This window comes from Hypanus sabinus, chromosome 29 (genome assembly GCF_030144855.1).
Source record: "Hypanus sabinus isolate sHypSab1 chromosome 29, sHypSab1.hap1, whole genome shotgun sequence".
NCBI lineage: Eukaryota > Metazoa > Chordata > Chondrichthyes > Myliobatiformes > Dasyatidae > Hypanus > Hypanus sabinus.
The window spans coordinates 24,349,504-24,368,875 of NC_082734.1; the positions used below are offsets into that span (position 1 = coordinate 24,349,504).

The following is a 19,372-nucleotide window of genomic DNA, read 5'->3' on the forward strand; positions in this document are numbered from 1 at the left end:
AGCCAGTCAGACACGAGGTGGATTTCCCTCTGAACCGTCCTATCATACAGTTCCAGATTCAGACACAATGTAGAGCTCCCTCTATACTGTCCAGTCACACAGTCCCAGAGCCAGACAGTCACAAGGTGGAGCTACCTCTGTACCGTCCTGTCACACAATCCCAGAGTCAGTCAGTCACAAGGTGGAGCTCCCACATTACTGTCCAGTCACACAATCCCAGAGTCAGTCAGACACAAGGTGGAGCTCCCTCTGTACCGTCCTGTCACACACTACGGCAGTCAGATACAAGGTGAAGCTCCCTCTGTACTGTCCTGTCACACACACCCAGAGTAAGTCAGACACAAGCGGGAGCTCCACCTGTACCATCCTCTCATACACTCCAAGAGTCAGTCAGACACAAGGTGGAGCTCCCTCTGTACTGTCCTGTCACACACTTCCAGACTAAGACACAAGCTGGAGCTCCCTCTGTACCGTCCTGTCACAGAATCCCAGAGTCAGTCAGACACAAGGTGGAGCTCCCTCTGTACTGTCCAGTCACACAGTCCCAGAGCCAGTCAGACACAAGGTGGATTTCCCTCTGAACCGTCCTATCATACAGTTCCAGATTCAGACACAACGTAGAGCTCCCTCTATACCGTCCAGTCACACAGTCCCAGAGCCAGACAGTCACCAGGTGGAGCTACCTCTGTATCGTCCTGTCACACAATCCCAGAGTCAGTCAGACACAAGGTGGAGCTCCCACTGAACTGTCCTATCACACAGTCCAAGATTCAGATCAAGGAGGATCTCCCTCTATACTGTCCAGTCACACACTCCCCGAGTCAGTCAGTCACAAGAGGGAGCTCCACCTGTACTGTCATCTCACACACTTCAAGAGTCAGTCAGACACAAGGAGGAGCTGCATCTGTACCAACCTGTCACACAATCCCAGAGACAGTCAGACACAAGGTGGAGTCCCTCTCTACCGTCCCATCACACACTCCTATAGTCAAACGAAAGGTGGAGCTCCCTCTGTACTGTCCTGTCACACACTCCCAGAGTCAGTCAGACACAAGCTGGAGCTCTCTCTGTACCGTCCAGTCAGACACTCCCAGAGTCAGTGAGACACAAGGTGGAGCTCCCTCTGTAATTTCCTGTCACATACCCACAGAGTCAGTCAGACGAAAGCTGGAGCTCTCTCTGTAATGTCCTGTCACAGACTCGCAGAGTCAGTCAGACACAAGGTGGAGCTCCCTCTGTACTGTCCTGTCACACGCTTCCAGACTAAGACACAAGCTGGAGCTCCCTCTGTACCGTCCTGTCACACAATCCCAGAGTCAGTCAGACACAAGCTGGAGCTCTCTCTGTACTGTCCAGTCAGACACTCCCAGAGTCAGTGAGACACAAGGTGGAGCTCCCTCTGTAATGTCCTGTCACATACCCACAGAGTCAGTCAGACGAAAGCTGGAGCTCTCTCTGTAATGTCCTGTCACAGACTCGCAGAGTCAGTCAGACACAAGGTGGAGCTCCCTCTGTACTGTCCTCTCACACACTCCCAGAGTCAGAAACAAGCTGGAGCTCCCTCTGTACCGTCCTGTCACACAATCCCAGAGTCAGTCAGACACAAGCTGGAGCTCCCTCTGTACCGTCCTGTCACACAATCCCAGAGTCAGTCAGACACAAGCTGGAGCTCTCTCTGTACCGTCCTATCACATACTCCCAGAGTCAGTCAGACACAAGGTGGAGCTCCCTCTGTACCGTCCTGTCACACACACCCAGAGTCAGTCAGAGACAAGGCGGAGCTCACTCAGTACCGTCCTGTCACACACTCCCAGAGTCAGTCAGACACAAGGTGGAGCTCCCTCTGTAATGTCCTGTCACATACCCACAGAGTCAGTCAGACAAAAGCTGGAGCTCTCTCTGTAATGTCCTGTCACAGACTCGCAGAGTCAGTCAGACACAAGGTGGAGCTCCCTCTGTACTGTCCTGTCACACAATCCCAGAGTCAGTCAGACACAAGCTGGAGCTCTCTCTGTACCGTCCAGTCAGACACTCCCAGAGTCAGTGAGACACAAGGTGGAGCTCCCTCTGTAATGTCCTGTCACATACCCACAGAGTCAGTCAGACAAAAGCTGGAGCTCTCTCTGTAATGTCCTGTCACAGACTCGCAGAGTCAGTCAGACACAAGGTGGAGCTCCCTCTGTACCGTCCTGTCACACAATCCCAGAGTCAGTCAGACACAAGCTGGAGCTCTCTCTGTACCGTCCAGTCAGACACTCCCAGAGTCAGTGAGACACAAGGTGGAGCTCCCTCTGTAATGTCCTGTCACATACCCACAGAGTCAGTCAGACGAAAGCTGGAGCTCTCTCTGTAATGTCCTGTCACAGACTCGCAGAGTCAGTCAGACACAAGGTGGAGCTCCCTCTGTACTGTCCTCTCACACACTCCCAGAGTCAGAAACAAGCTGGAGCTCCCTCTGTACCGTCCTGTCACACAATCCCAGAGTCAGTCAGACACAAGCTGGAGCTCCCTCTGTACCGTCCTGTCACACAATCCCAGAGTCAGTCAGACACAAGCTGGAGCTCTCTCTGTACCGTCCTATCACATACTCCCAGAGTCAGTCAGACACAAGGTGGAGCTCCCTCTGTACCGTCCTGTCACACACACCCAGAGTCAGTCAGAGACAAGGCGGAGCTCACTCTGTACCGTCCTGTCACACAATCCCAGAGTCAGTCAGACACAAGCGGGAGCTCCACCTGTACCATCCTCTCATACACTCCAAGAGTCAGTCAGACACAAGGTGGAGCTCCCTCTGTACTGTCCTGTCACACACTTCCAGACTAAGACACAAGCTGGAGCTCCCTCTGTACCGTCCTGTCACACAATCCCAGAGTCAGTCAGACACAAGGTGGAGCTCCCTCTGTACTGTCCAGTCACACAGTCCCAGAGCCAGTCAGACACGAGGTGGATTTCCCTCTGAACCGTCCTATCATACAGTTCCAGATTCAGACACAATGTAGAGCTCCCTCTATACTGTCCAGTCACACAGTCCCAGAGCCAGACAGTCACAAGGTGGAGCTACCTCTGTACCGTCCTGTCACACAATCCCAGAGTCAGTCAGTCACAAGAGGGAGCTCCACCTGTACTGTCATCTCACACACTTCAAGAGTCAGTCAGACACAAGGAGGAGCTGCATCTGTACCAACCTGTCACACGATCCCAGAGACAGTCAGACACAAGGTGGAGTCCCTCTCTACCGTCCCATCACACACTCCTATAGTCAGACGAAAGGTGGAGCTCCCTCTGTACTGTCCTGTCACACACTCCCAGAGTCAGTCAGACACAAGCTGGAGCTCTCTCTGTACCGTCCAGTCAGACTCTCCCAGAGTCAGTGAGACACAAGGTGGAGCTCCCTCTGTAATGTCCTGTCACACACCCACAGAGTCAGTCAGATGAAAGCTGGAGCTCTCTCTGTAATGTCCTGTCACAGACTCGCAGAGTCAGTCAGACACAAGGTGGAGCTCCCTCTGTACTGTCCTGTCACACACTTCCAGACTAAGACACAAGCTGGAGCTCCCTCTGTACCGTCCTGTCACACAATCCCAGAGTCAGTCAGACACAAGCTGGAGCTCTCTCTGTACCGTCCAGTCAGACACTCCCAGAGTCAGTGAGACACAAGCTGGAGCTCCCTCTGTAATGTCCTGTCACACACCCACAGAGTCAGTCAGACGAAAGCTGGAGCTCTCTCTGTAATGTCCTGTCACAGACTCGCAGAGTCAGTCAGACACAAGGTGGAGCTCCCTCTGTACTGTCCTGTCACACACTTCCAGACTAAGACACAAGCTGGAGCTCCCTCTGTACCGTCCTGTCACACAATCCCAGAGTCAGTCAGACACAAGCTGGAGCTCTCTCTGTACCGTCCAGTCAGACACTCCCAGAGTCAGTGAGACACAAGCTGGAGCTCCCTCTGTAATGTCCTGTCAAACACCCACAGAGTCAGTCAGACGAAAGCTGGAGCTCTCTCTGTAATGTCCTGTCACAGACTCGCAGAGTCAGTCAGACACAAGCTGGAGCTCTCTCTGTACCGTCCAGTCAGACACTCCCAGAGTCAGTGAGACACAAGCTGGAGCTCTCTCTGTACCGTCCTGTCACACACTCCCAGAGTCAGTCAGACACAAGCTGGAGCTCTCTCTGTACCGTCCTGTCACAGACTCCCAGAGTCAGTCTGACAAAAAGTGGAGCTCCCTTATTACCGTCCAGTCAGACACTCCCAGAGTCAGTGAGACACAAGGTGGAGCTCCATCTGTACCGTCCTCTCACACACTTCCAGAATCAGTCAGACAGAAGGTGGAGATCCCTCTGTACCGTCCTGTCACACACTTCCAGAGTCAGTCAGACAGAAGGTGGAGCTCCCTCTGTACCGTCCTGTCACACAGTCCCAGAGTAAGTCAGACACAAACTGGAGCTCCACCTGCACAGTCCTCTCATACACTCCCACAGTCAGACAGAAGGTGGAGCTCCCTCTGTAGTATCCTGTCACACACTCCCACCTGTACGCCGAGCAACCTCCCAGGTGGCACGTGTTGGCGACTTTCTTCCTCTGGAGGGGCTGCTGTCTTCACGAAGACATGCGTCTACCACCGGCGGGCGTCAGCCATGCTGCTTTGCGGAGTTTGCCCGGCTTCTATCAGGACCTACTGAGAGTCTGGAACATGGTCGCCTCAGGCGGAGGGCAGGGTCCTGGGCGACCCTTGCCCTACCTCAGTGGCTGTCGGTGCGGCTCAGTTGTGTGGACCGACTCAGGCCGAGCTGCTGGTGGGGCCCAGACCCCGCAATCTTCTCCGGGAGCCGTGTCCACACAACTTGAGCCGTCTCTCATCGATACCCACAGTCCCATTCAGGTATCTGTATGGGCTGCTACTCCACATCCTCCACTTCCTTGCCCTTGTCCACCGTTCCGACACGCCGTGAAAGTCGGTCCTTCCGCCCGGAGGTGAGCAGGGTCCCCACTGGAAGTCCCTTTATGCCGGGGTTCTTCCCATGCACCTGGGGGATCTCGGCTGGAGGGTATTGCATAGAGCGGTGCCCTGCAATAAGTTTTTCAGTTTGTACATGGATCTCCCACCCACATGCCACTTCTGCGGGCTGGAGGAGACCGTGTACCACATGTACATGGAGTGTGTGAGGCTGCAGCCTCTTTTTGCATATTTGCGTGGGCTGCTTCTCGCCTTCTGGCTGCATTTTAGTCCCGCCCTGTTTATATATGGTCATCCAGTAAGGAAAGGGGCATGGAGGGATGAGGATGTCCTAGTCAACTTGCTCCTGGGGCTGGCGAAATCCGCCATCCGAGGGTCTTGGAAACGGGTGGCGGGAGGATCTCCCCGGGCAGACTGCCTGGCGATGTTTAGGGGGTATGTTCGTGCCCGGGTAACTATTGAAAAAGAACACGCGCAGTCCACAGCGGCCTTGGAGGAGTTTCGAGACCGTTGGGCTCCGCGAGGTGTAAATGCCATCGTGGATAGGGATGGCAACATTCTGGTGTAATGTCTATTCTCTATTTGTAGTGCAGTAATTGTGTTTGCCACTGTTTTGCATATATTGTATAGCACCGATATTTGTAATAAAGGATTTTGTAATAAAAAAAAGAGTCATTCAGACACAAGGTGTAGCTCCCTCTGTACCGTCCCGTCACACACTCCCAGAGTCAGTCAGACACAAGGTGGAGCTCCATCTGTACCGTCCTCTCACACACTCCCTTAGTCAGACGCAAGGTGGAGCTCCATCTGTACCGTCCTCTCACACACTCCCTTAGTCAGACGCAAGGTGGAGCTATTCTGATTGAGCCGGTAGAGATTGAGAAAAACTGCTGTGTAAAGTTTGTAAGATACTTTTTCAGGAGGTACATAGGGTTTCCTGAACATCTGAACGAGTGGCGTCTCCTTCTGGAGTTTTACCGCTGTTCACAGTGCTATCTCCGTAGCTTTCTGCTACAGCCAAGAGGGCTGTACAAGACCTACAGCCAACAGGGCTATGGTGGGAAACTTTGTCACATGGTGTGAGCAGAATCATCTGCAGCTTAATGTGAAAAAGACTAAGGAGCTGATGGTGGACCTGAGGAGGGCTGAGGCACCAGTGACCCCTATTTCCATCCAAGGGGTCAGTGTGGACATGGTGGAGGATTACAAATACCTGAGGATATGAATTGACAATAAACTGGACTGGTCAAAGAACACTGAGGCTGTCTGCAAGAAGGGTCAGAGCCATCTCTACTCCCTGTGGAGACTGAAGTCCTTTAGCATCTGCCGGACGATGCTGAGGATGTTCTACGAGTCTGTGGTGGCCAGTGCTATCATGTTTGCTGTTGTGTGCTGGGGCAGCAGGCTGAGGGTAGCAGACACCAACGGAATCAACAAACTCATTCTTAAGGCCAGTGATGTTGTGGGGGTGGAACTGGACTCTCTGACGGTGGTATCTGAAAAGAGGATGCTGTCCAAGTTGCATGCCATCTTGGACAATGTCCCCCATCCACTCCATAATGTACTGGTTAGGCACAGGAGTACATTCAACCAGAGACTCATTCAACCGAGATGTAACTCTGAGCGTCATAGGAAGTCATTCCTGCCTGTGGCCATCAAACTTTACAACTCCTCCCTCGGAGTGTCAGACACCCTGAGCCAATAAGGCTGGTCCTAGAGTTATTTCCACTTGGAATAATTTACTTATTATTATTTAATTATTTATGGTTTTATATTGCTATATTTCTACACTATTCTTGGTTGGTGCGACTGTAACGAAACCCAATTTCCCTCGGGATCAATAAAGTATGTCTGTCTGTCTGTCAAAGCTTCAATGTCCATTTAGGAATTGGATGGCAGAAGCTGTTCCTGAATCGCTGAGTGTGTGCCTTCAGGCTTCTGAACCTCCTACCGAATGGTAACAGAACAGTGAGCCTCAAGTTCCCCCACATTGAACCAAGGGGAAGGATCAGCAGCAGGGACAAGGGCAGTGATATTAGAGCTGGATTTCTGGGGCAGGGTGTTGGGATAGTCCCACCAAAAGTGTGCCACCTCCCCACATTCACGATACCATTGGCACTCAGAGCTCCAGTATACCTTTGTACCAGACAGTAAACCAACCCTCATCGTTATCCTCCCATACCAGCTGCATGAGCAACTGGCACCAGAAAGAGATTATGCTGCAGAGAGTGTGTCTCTTAAACTTATGTCTGATGGCAGTGATCTCTGATCTTGCTTGTCACAGGAGGGCTAGATGGGGAAAGAGGACCTTGTTGGGAATGAAGAGCTTGACATGCCCAAGGACAATCCATTGTTGGTGTCAGCTCCATCTGCAAAAATGTGTCTTTCACTGTGATTCCTCCACTGAGAGCCCAGGGCACTAACTCATCTGTCCCCACAGACAACACTGCCTTCCCGAACCCTTTCACAAAATACTGTACCACCTACCCCATCCAAGTCCTCCACGGCCTTTGAGCTCTGGTTCGACTGAAACAGGGCGTTGTCTGAGGGTGGAGAAACAGCCGCTCTCGCATAGTTCCCCTGAGGTCTGTGACTCTCGGGAGACCAGTCCTGCAGTCGAAACGAGAAATGTAGGCAGCAGCGCTTGCTGATAAAGTCCTGGAGTGTTCCTGGATAGAAAAGTTTGCAGCATCCTGCAGTTCGCCAGCTCTTGCGTTCTCAGCAAATCCCGTCGGTCCGGCTGCGCCAACGTTCCGGGTCCCAAAAAGAGCTGGAGCACGTTCCGGACGATCCAGACTCTCCTTAAACAGCTGGGTGGAAAAGGAATCTTCTGTTGCTGGGGCAGTAGGAAGGCGCCCAACACTCGGCAGTCCCTTTTGGCACGACACCAGAAATTCCAATGCTGGGAAAGGCTCCATCAGTCTCGGAAGAATTCTCAGGTCATGACAGATTAAGATGAGACCTTTTGCATGGAGCAAAACGCATCTCCTCTACCTGAGTCCCTCTGGGGAGACCAAGCTGGTGAACTACAAGGACCAAGAGACAAAAGTCACAGCCCAGCAGGAATTCTAATCAGGCCTCCTCAGGGTACCCTCCTACAGAGGTAAGGCGGTGGTCACCAGCCAATCACTGGCCTTCATGCTGTGGTACCAGATACCCTCCTACAGAGGTAAGGCGGTGGTCACCAGCCAATCAGTGGCCTTCATGCTGTGGTACCAGATACCCTCCTACAGAGGTAAGGTGGTGGTCACCAGCCAATCAGTGGCCTTCATGCTGCGGTACCAGATACTCTCATACAGAGGCAAGGCGGTGGTCACCAGCCAATCAGTGGCCTTCATGCTGCGGTACCAGATACTCTCATACAGAGGCAAGGCGGTGGTCACCAGCCAATCAGTGGCCTTCATGTTGTGGTACCAGATGGTCACCTTGCCCACCTACTGCCTTTGACACAAAGATGCAGAGGAAGTTAGTGGACTGCTCCTGGAGCAATAGAAAACTCCTGAATGGAGAGGGCAGACAGTTGCTGGTGTGTGTCTGCACATGGCTGGTAGCTCTCCGCCCCAGGATGCTGCAGAGATTCCTGCACGCTGAGTACCCCTCAAGGTGGAACGTACTGATGGCCTGTTTTCTCCGGAGACGCAGCCGTCTTCACAAGAGAAATGGTCACTGCCCCTGGGGGGTCAGCTGTGCTACTCTGAAGCGGCTGTCCAGCTTCCATCAGGACCAGCTGAGAGTGTGGAACATGGTCGACTCTGGTCAGGACGCACCATCCCGGCTGAGAGAACGGCCCACCCCTGCCTACCTCATCGGGTGTTGCTGTGTCTCAGGTGCGTGGAGTGATTCTGACCGAGCCCATCTCCGCTCAAATGGAGTTGCTCGTCTGACAGTCCTCAGATTCTTATTCAGGAGCTGGTCCCTCCACACTTGAGCCATCTCTCATTGACAGCTACAGTCCCTTGCAGAGCTGCAGGTAGGAGGCCCCGCACCATACATTTCCTGGCCCTTGCTCACTGTCCCGACACACCATGGACTTTGGTCATTCCACGTGGAAGCAAGAGGGACCCCTAGTGGAAGTCCTTTTGTGAGGGTATCCCCCCCCCCCCACCCTTGTATCTGGGGTGGAGGGTGCTGCATAGGCCAGTGCCCTGTAACAAGTTTCTCACTTTGAACTCAGATCTCCCAGATGCCTATCACTTCTGCGGGCCGGGAGAGACCGTGCACCATATGTACACGGAGTGTACGAGGCTGTAGCCCCTGTACACATATCTGAGGGACTGTGCCTCACCTTCTGTCTGCATTTTAGCCCCACCCTCTCCATCTTTGGCCATCCAGTAAGGGGAGAGGAGGATGTCCTAGTTAACTTGCTCCTGGGGCTGGCTAAGATAGTTACCAGTGGAAGGTTCTGTCCGGGCTGACTGCCTGGCAGTGTGCAGGGGGTATGTCTGTGTCTGTGAAGAAAGAACACCCAGCATCCGCCAAACACCGCAGGGGGTAAGTGTCACCCTTGATGAGGATGGGAGTGTGTTAGCTTAGTCTGTGTTAGTAAGGATTTATCTAGTTTTTGTTTGTTTGTGATTGCACATTAGTGTCGTGTTATGAATTTGTAATAAACGCATTTTTGTAAAAGAAATGCACTTTTGTAAAGAAAATAGGGTTAGACACAGAGTGAAGGTCCCACCACACTGTCCATCACACACTACCAGGGTTAGCTACAAGGTACATTACGGAGTCATAACAACCTCATACTGAATGTCAGCAGGACCAGGGCGCTGATTATTCACCTCAGGAGGAGGAAACTAGAGGCTTACAGTCCTAATCGGAGGATCAGAGGTGACGAGGGTCAGCAACCTTAATTTCCTCGGTGATACCATGTCAGAAGACCTGCCCTCAGCCCAGCACCTAAGTGTAATTATGAAGAAAGCACAGCAATGCCTCTACATCCTTAGGAGTTGGTGAAGATTCGGCATGACGTTGAAAACTTTGACAAACTTCTATAGTTGTGTGATGGCAAGTATATTGTCTGGCTGTGTCACAACTTGCATGGAAACACGATGAATGGAAAAATCCCACAAAAAGTAGTAGATATGGCCCAGTGCATCACGGGTAAAATCCCTCCCCGTTCATTGAACACATCCCATGGAGCGCTGTTGCAGGAAAGCAGCATTCACCAGTTAAGACCTCCACCATCCAGTCCATGCTTTCTTCCTGCTGCCACCATCAGGAAAAAGGAACATGAGCCTCAGGACCCACACTACCAGGTTCAATAGATTTCAACAGGAACACTTAATGTCAGAGAAATGTATAAAATATAACTCCTGAAATTCTTTTTCAGGAACAGTTATTACCGCTCAACCATCAGGCTCTTGAACCAGAGGGGATAACTTCACTCACCCCATCACTGAAATCTTTCCATAAACTATGGACACTTTCAAGGACTCTCATCTCATGCTCTTGATATGTATGGCTTACTTAAATATTATTATTAATATTATTTCCTTTTTTTCCTTTCCATTCATACTTGAATAGCTCGTTGTCTTTTACACACGGGTTGCTTGTCCATCATGGTGGGTGCTGTCTTTCATTGATTCTATTGTGTTTCTTGTATCTACTGTGACTGCCCGCAAGAAAATGAATCTCAGCTTTGTATATGGTGACCTACACTTACTTTGATAATAGATTTAATTTGAACTTTAAACTTAGAAGCTCTCTTCACACCACCTATCACACATTCCCAGGGTCAGACACAGAGTGAAGCTCCCTCCACACTGTCACATCACACACTCCCGGGGTCAGACACAGAGTGAAGCTCCCTCCACACCATCCCATCACATACTCCCGGGGTCAGACACAGAGTGAATCTCCCTCCACACCGTCCCATCACACACTCCCGGGGTCAGACATAGAGTTAAACTCCCTTCACACCGTCCCATCTCACACTCCCGGGGTCAGACACAGAGTGAAGCTCCCTCCACACTGTCCCATCACACACTCCCGGGGTCAGACACAGAGTGAAGCTCCCTCCACACTGTCCCATCACACATTCCCAGGGTCAGACACAGAGTGAAGCTCCCTCCACACCATCCCATCACACACTCCTGGGGTCAGACACAGAGTGAATCTCCCTCCACACCGTCCCATCACACACTCCCGGGGTCAGACATAGAGTGAAACTCCCTTCACACCGTCCCATCTCACACTCCCGGGGTCAGTCACAGAGTGAATCTCCCTCCACACCATCCCATCATACACTCCCAGGGTCAGACACAGGGTGAATCTCCCTCCACACCGTCCCATCACACGCTCCCAGGGTCAGACATAGAGTGAAACTCCCTCCACACAATCCTGTCACATTCACAGGGCAGGGGATAAATGCCATCATTGACAGGGATAGGAACATTTTAATTTAGTCTGAGTTAGTGATCTTGTTAAAGTATCAAAGTTTCAAAGTACATTTATTATCAAAAATTACACAACCTTTTATTTTTGCACTGTATCAATGTCCTTCATTTTGATCTGGGTTTTTTTTTTATCTGTAGTTATGTAGAAAATGTATACAAAAAACTAAAAAAAATAATAATTACACAACCTTGAGATTTATTTGCTTATAGGCAGCCACAAAGCAAGAAACCTGAATGAACCCAATTTAAAAAAAATAAAATAAAGACCAACACCCGATGTGCAGAGAAAGGTAAAAAAGATAAATCATACAAACTACAGAAGTCAGCAACAACATTCTGAACCAAAATGAGTCCTCAGATCCGATCAGCCCAGAGTGGGCCCAAAGCCTTGGTATCAGTCCATCTTATTAACTGGCATGGAGCACAGCAGCTCGGTTGTCTTCATAGCCTCGGTGCCATGGAGACGGGTGTGAAAGTCGCCAGAGATCGAGCAAAATCAGCCCTTGCCCTTGATCCCGACATCCTGTCTTTCCAGTCTATCTAGGCTGGCGTTTAAATTGTCTAAACAGCGTATTGTACCTTGCACTAGGACCCGGGCGCCACTGCAGCCAAAGGCTCCGGGCCTGCATCAATCCGCCCAGAGGCTCGATCCAGACCCAGATCTCGCCACCCAGCCTGGAGCAGCTGATTTCTCCGAATCGGCTGGGTGCCCAGAGCAATCCAACCTCACACCCAGGCCAGTTACACGGGCATCAGAACTCCTCTGCCTCGAATTCTCCTCACTGAATGGCTCACTCCATCTCCATTGACTCTGCAATGTACCAGCACAGCTCATCCCTCAAACTTGCTTCACCTTCATCTGCCTCTTCATTGTTTTCGGTGATAATTTACCACAGTTTACTTTAGAAAAGGTGTTATTTGTAATGTCTTTAGTCAAATTTCTTTCTTTTTGAACTACCAGTGAGCTGTTGCATGCATTCAGTAGCACCATCTTAAACCAGAAGCTTAGTCACTTTGATTATCTTTGCTTGTTGTGGTATTGTAGCATGGAATCTGTAATAAATGTATTTTTATAAAGAGCAGAGACAGCGTGGCTGGAGAGAGTGAGGCTCCCTCTACACCGTCCCATCACACACGCAGAATTGGACATAGAGTGAAGGTCCCTCTGCACTTTCCCATCACTGTCTCACAGGGAAGGGGCAACGTGGGTTAAATTTAACTGTATAACAATTACAGCACGCAAACGGGCCACCTCAGCCCTTCTAGTCCGTGTCGAACGCTTACTCTCACCTAGTCCCACCGACCTGCACTCAGCCCATAACCCTCCATTCCTTTCCTGTCCATATACCTATCCAATTTTGCTTTAAATGACAATACCGAACCTGCCTCTACCACTTCTACTGGAAGCTCATTCCACCCAGCTACCGCTCTCTTGAGTACTGACAGACAGACATAATTTATTGATCCCGAGGAAAATTGGGTTTCATTACAGTCGCACCAAGAATAGTATAGAAATATAGCAATATAAAACCATAAATAATTAAATAATAAGTAAAATATGCCAAGTGGAAATAAGTCCAGGACCAGCCTATTGGCTCAGGGTGTCTGACACTCCGAGGGAGGAGTTATAAAGTTTGATGGCCACAGGTAGGAATGACTTCCTATGACGCTCAGTGTTGCATCTCGGTGGAATGAGTCTCTGGTTGAATGTACTCCTGTGCCTATCCAGTACATTATGGAGTGGATGGGAGTCATTGTCCAAGATGGCATGCAACTTGGACAGCATCCTCTTTTCAGACACCACCGTCAGAGAGTCCAGTTCCACCCCCACAACATCACTGGCCTTACGAATGAGTTTGTTGATTCTGTTGGTGTCTGCTATCCTCAGCCTGCTGCCCCAGCACACAACATCACTGGCCTTACGAATGAGTTTGTTGATTCTGTTGGTGTCTGCTATCCTCAGCCTGCTGCCCCAGCACACAACATCACTGGCCTTACGAATGAGTTTGTTGATTCTGTTGGTGTCTGCTATCCTCAGCCTGCTGCCCCAGCACACAGCACCAAACATGATAAAGAAATTCCCCCTCATGTTACCCTTAAACTTTTGACCCCTAACTCTCAACTCATGTCCACTTGTTTGAATCTCCCCTACTCTCAATAGAAAAAGCCTATCCACGTCAACTCTATCTATCCCCCTCATAATTTTAAATACGTCTATCGAGTCCCCCCCTCAACCTTCTACGCTCCAAAGAATAAAGACCTAACTTGTTCAACCTTTCCCCGTAACTTAGGTGCTGAAACCCAGGTAACAGTCTAGTAAATCTTCTCTGTACTCTCTCTATTTTGTTGATATAGATCAAAGCTGCATCTGCACCATCACGCTACACACTCCATGGGTTAGTTACAGAGTACAGACAGTCCCTAGCACAGGATCAGCATGGGTTAGTGTGGACTGAAGTTCCCTCTCTGTCAAGCACACAGCTTTAGTAGGGGTAAACATATGGACAGGACTCACCTTTGGCTCCCCGGAGCACAAATCCAAATCCCTCACTGTCTTTCTTCTGCAGCAGCACCGTCTTCTCTTTGATGATATAGTCACTGCGAAAGGAGAACAGAAAGTGTCATGGACTTTCCAAGGGCAGGCTGCTTGCCTCCACTTTATCACTGCCTGCCCCAAGCCCACCCCTTCGCTGGGAGACCCCTTCCCGGACTCTGTGGAGCCCAGCTCAGTCCCGTCCCTGAGTCAGGAGTTAATTTTGATTTCAGGGTTGAAAGGCTTATAAATAAGGAGCATTGATGGCTCTGGGCTTGTACTCACTGGAATTCAGAAGAATGGAGGGGGGGGGTGGAGATCTCATTGAAACCCATTGAATGTTGAAAAGCCTCGATGGTGTGGATGTGGAGAGGATGTTTGCTATGGCGGAGGAGTCTAAAACCAGAGGACACAGCCTCAGAACAGAGAGGTGTCCATTTAGAATGGAGGTGAGGATAAATTTCTTTAACCAGAGAGTGGAGTATCGGTGGAATTCGTTGCCACAGGCGGCTGTGGAGGCCAAGTCATCGGGTAAATTTGAGAGAGGTTGACAGATTCTTGATTAGTCAAGGCCTTAAGGGATACGGGGAGAAAGCAGGAGATTGGGGCTAAGAGGTAAATGGATCAGCCATGATGAAATGGCAGAGCAGACTCAATGGGCTGAATGGCCTAACTCTACTCCTGTATCTTCCGGTACCCCTTGCAACCTGCAGTTTAGTTTTTGCCTTTAGTTGGGTCATCTATACTTTTGCACATTGAGGATACACAGAATCTGAATTTGAAAATCAATCAAACATCTCTTGCCAATAATCCCTCGGATTCTTGAGTGGTGTTAATGCAAGGAAACATTCATTTTGCACCAAAGAGCAGCCCAAAAATCTCCAGTCGTACACCCGGTTAGTGCAGTGACACAATCTCCTGTACACAGTCTCCCTTGGTATACGTGGTCAGTGTGGGTCCTGATAAAGGGTCTTGACCTGAAGTGTTGACCGTTTATTCTTCTCCATAGATGCTAACTGACCTGCTGAGTTCCTCCAGCATTTTGAGTGCATTGCTTGGATTTCCAGTGTAACGCCCTGGATGAGAATTTTACTGCTATGCTGTAGGTAGGGCTATGCTGTTCAACTGAAGAACATTGTGTCAGCCAATCAGGGTGGTGGAACTGGGAGAAGGCCCTAGAGAACGCTGGGCGGAGAGGTTTTTGTGACGGACACTGATGTGGGTGGAGGTCTTTTTGGTGGGAACTGGGAGAAGACAGGAGGGAAGGTGCTGAGGATGTTGTCCCTGTTGCACGAGGTGCTTTGTGCAGAGGAATGGCTTCAAGGAGAAAGGACCAACACTCCAGTGAGTTTGTGCAAGATGGATTTTGAGCCACATTCGGAAGGTGGTGTGTGTTCTCAAGCAAACCGTAGGTCCAGCGTGTGGGTTAAAGACAACTTCAAGCTGAGCTCCAACTTATGGGCACAGTGGAATGGGTTAACTGTAATGGGCTGTTTTGTATTTTCTTTCGTTTTTCCTACTAACTGTTCGCTGTAGCTGAGATTTATACATTTACTTTCTTTATAATTGTGTGCAGTGTACAATCTGTTATTTCTTGCCGACAGGTAATTGCATGGGGGCAGTATTTACACAGGTCGGGGTTCAGGAGGCTGAGACGTCCCAACTTCCCGACTTTGCTGGGACCCAAGTCATATCGACCCTAGGCACACGGAGCTTGAGAAAGGTGGCTTTTTCATGGCTGAGTCCAGTGAGGGGCTAACGAGTCACATCTCTAGAGATGCCCAGTAAAAAGGGGTTCCACCAGCATCTGCAGAGTTCCTTGACATTGTGAGCCCAATATTCTCTCCTATTTCAGACTGGCTGACTGACAGCTACGTGGTCAATCTGGGCCTCCCCTCATCCTCTTCCTTGCCACGATCTGGTGAAGTTGTACATATGGTCAGTGCGCGGACGCAGTCTCCTGCCGGACGTACGGTCAGTGATGGGACACAGTCTCCTGTCATACACATGGTCAGTGTGGGAACGCAGTCTCCCATCGTACACGTCAGTGCAATGACGCAGTCTCTTGTACACCCACTCAGTGAGGAGACGGAGTCGCCCATGGTACACACACTCAATGCAGTCCCTCGCATATACACGCTCTTGGTGGAAGGACACCATTTCCTGCCGTACACATGGCCAGTGCAGGGACGCAGTTCATGTCATACTCGCATTCAGTGCCAGGACGCAGTCCCTTGTCACACAAATGATCAGTACCGGATCGCGTTCTCCAGTCGTACGCATGGTCAGTGTGGAGACTCTGTTCCCTGTCATACACACAGTTGCTATAAGGACTAATTACACGTAATTAGTCCAGGTACGCAGTCTCGTGTCGTAGACATAGTCAGTGCAGGGACCCAGATCATTACACACAAACAATGTGCATACACGGTCAATGTGGGGATGAATTCCCCTGTTGTACACACAGTCAGTGTGAGGACACAGTCCCCAGGGCGTAGACACAGTTACTGGAGGACACTGACTCCTGTCATATACAAGGTCACCTGTTGCACACATGGTTGGGCAGGGACGTAATCCACTATCGTACACACAAGCAATGTGGCGATGCAATACCCTGTTTTACACAAGTGTGAGAGCACATTCTGCCATACACAAGGTCAGTGTAGTGACAGTCTCTGGACGTACATATGGTCAGTGCGTGACGCCATCTTCTGTCATACACACAGTCAGTGCGGAGACCCAGTACCCCATCCTACACACGGTCACTATGGGGATGCAATCTCCTGTTAAACGCACAACAGTACAGGACGTAATTCTCTGCGGGACACATGTTTAGTCCGGATATGCAGTCTCATGCTGTGGGCATGGTCAGTGCCGGACGCAGCCCTCTATCGTACACACAGAAAAACGCAGCGACAGAAAACCCAGTTGTACACAAGGGAAGGGTGGGGATGCAGTCGCACACACGATCAGTGCAGGGTCATAATCCCACGTCGTATATACGGACAGTGCAGGGAAACGGTTTCCTGTTGTACACACGATCAATGCAGTGCCACAGACCACAGTTGTACATGCAGTCAGTGTACGGGCACAGTCTCCGGTCATACAGAAGGTCCATTCGGGGACACAGTCTCCTGTCGTACACGTGGTCAGTGCAGAGAAATAGTCTCCCTTAGTACACACTGGCAGTGCAGGGACGCAGTCTCCTGTCGTATACAAGGTCAGTTGCTGGAATGCAGTCTCCCCTTTTACATATGGTTAGTGAAGGGATGCAGTCTCCTGTCACACGCTCTGTCAGTGCGACGGACACAGTCTCCTGTCGTACACACGGTTAGTCCTGATATGCAGTCTCGTGTTGCAGCCATGGTCAGTGCAGTGCCTAGTCCACTATCGTACACACAGACAGCGCAGGGACGCAGTACCACATCATACACACGGTCAGTGCGGAGACGCAGTCTCCTTTCGAACACATAGTAAGTGCGGGACGCAGTCCCCTATGATACAAACGGACAGTGCGGGGTTGCAGTCTCCTGTCGTACTCCCAGTCAATATGGGGACACAGTTCAGCTTCATGCAGACGGCCAGTGTAGGGAAACTGTATTCTGTCGTACACATGGTCAGTGCAGGGATGCATTCCCCTGTCGTACACACTGTCAGTGCGGGGACCCGGTACCCCATCCTGCACACAGTCAGTGGGGAGACGTAGTCTCCTGTCATACACACAGCAGCGCTGGATGCAGCCCCCTGTAGTACACACGGGTCATCCTGATATGCGATCTCATGTCGTAGACATGGTCAGTGCAGTAACGCAGTCCACTATCGTACACACAGATAATGCGGGGATGCAAAACTCAGTCGTACACGAGGGAAGTGTGGAGACTCAGTCACGTTGCACACACGATCAGCACGGGGACGCAATCCCATGTCAAACACGGACAGTGTTGGGAAGCAGCCCCCTGCACTACGCACAGTCATTGTGGGGATGCAGTCCTCTGTCGTACTCATGCTCAGTGAAGGGATACAGGCTTGTTGTACACCCAGTCAGAGCAGGGACGCAGTCCCATGTCATAAACACAGTCAGAGTGAGGACGCAGTCCCCCATCGTACACACGGTCGGTGCGCTGCTGCAGTCCACAGTCGTACACAAGGTCAGTGCACGGACATAGTCTCCCGTCGTATACACGGTCAGTGCGGAGACGTGGGCTCCTGTACACACGGGTAGTGCAGGGACACGGTCTCATGGTTAGTCCTGATATGCTGTCACCTGTTATAAAAATGGTCATTCCACCATCGTACACGCAGATAATGCGGGGACGCAATGCCCAGTCATACACAAGGGAGCTGCGCAGACACAGTCACATCGCACACATGGCTAGTGCGGGGATGCTGTCTCCTGTTATATACACAGTCAATGTGGTGATGCTGTACCCAGTCGCACACCCAGTCTCCTAGCAAACACACGGTCAGTGCAGTGATGCTGTCTCCTGTATCGCAGTCAGTGTAGAGACACAGTCTCGCCATGGTACACACCGTCAGTGCAGGGACCCAGTACCCATCCTACACATGGTCCATGTGGGGACACGACCTCCTGTCGTACACAGGATTAGGCCTGATATGCAGTCTCATGTGGTAGATGTGGTCAGTGCAGTACGCAGTCCACCATTGCACACACAGATAATGCTGGGATGCAATACCCAGCCATACGCAAGGGAAATGGAAGAACTCAGTCACGTCGCACACACAATCACTGTGGGGACATAATGCCATATCGTACATATGGACAGTGTTGAGAAGCAACACTGTTGTATACACAGCCATTGCGGGAACGCGGTCCCCCATCGTACATATAGCCAGTGCGGGGATGCAGTCTGCTGTCATACACATGGTCAATATGAGGCACAGTCCTCTGTCGTACACATGGTCAGTGTGAAGACGCAGTCTCCTGTCGAACACACAGTTATTGCGGGACACAGCCCTCTGTGATACAAACAGACAGCGCGGGGTCGCAGTCTCCTGTCGTACTCACGGTCAATGTATGTACACAGTCTCCTGCAGGGATGTAGTCCACTATCGTACACACAGACAACACAGAGACGCAGAACCTGTCATACACACCGTCAGTGTGGGAACACAATCTCATGTTGTACACATGGTTATTCCTGACATGCAGGCTCCTGTCATAGGAATGGTCAGTACAGCGACGCTGTCCATTTCTTTATGCACAGGTACCGTGGGGACGCAATACCCAGTCATACACAAGGGAAGTATGGAACGCAGACTCCTGTCATATACACAGTCAGTACAGGATTGCAATCCACTGTCGTACACACGGTCAGGGTGGTGAAACAAACCCCAGTCGTACACACAGTGCAGGGACGCAGTCTTCAGCTGTGCACACGGACAGTGTGTGGCTTCAGACACTGTCATACACATGGTCAATGGGGCGGAGGGGGGAAACGCAGTCCTCTGTCATACACCTTCAGTGT

At 50.8% G+C, this 19,372-nt stretch overlaps 1 protein-coding gene across 1 annotated transcript in view; it reads right to left on the reverse strand.

Moving 5' to 3' along the window:
- shank1 (SH3 and multiple ankyrin repeat domains 1) overlaps positions 1-19,372 on the reverse strand; it is a 320,292-nt gene that overhangs the window by 72,345 nt on the left and 228,575 nt on the right. The window contains exon 14 of the mRNA XM_059953249.1: positions 13,869-13,951. Within this exon, the coding sequence (XP_059809232.1) occupies positions 13,869-13,951 (83 nt within the window). The remainder of the gene's footprint in view (positions 1-13,868; positions 13,952-19,372) is intronic.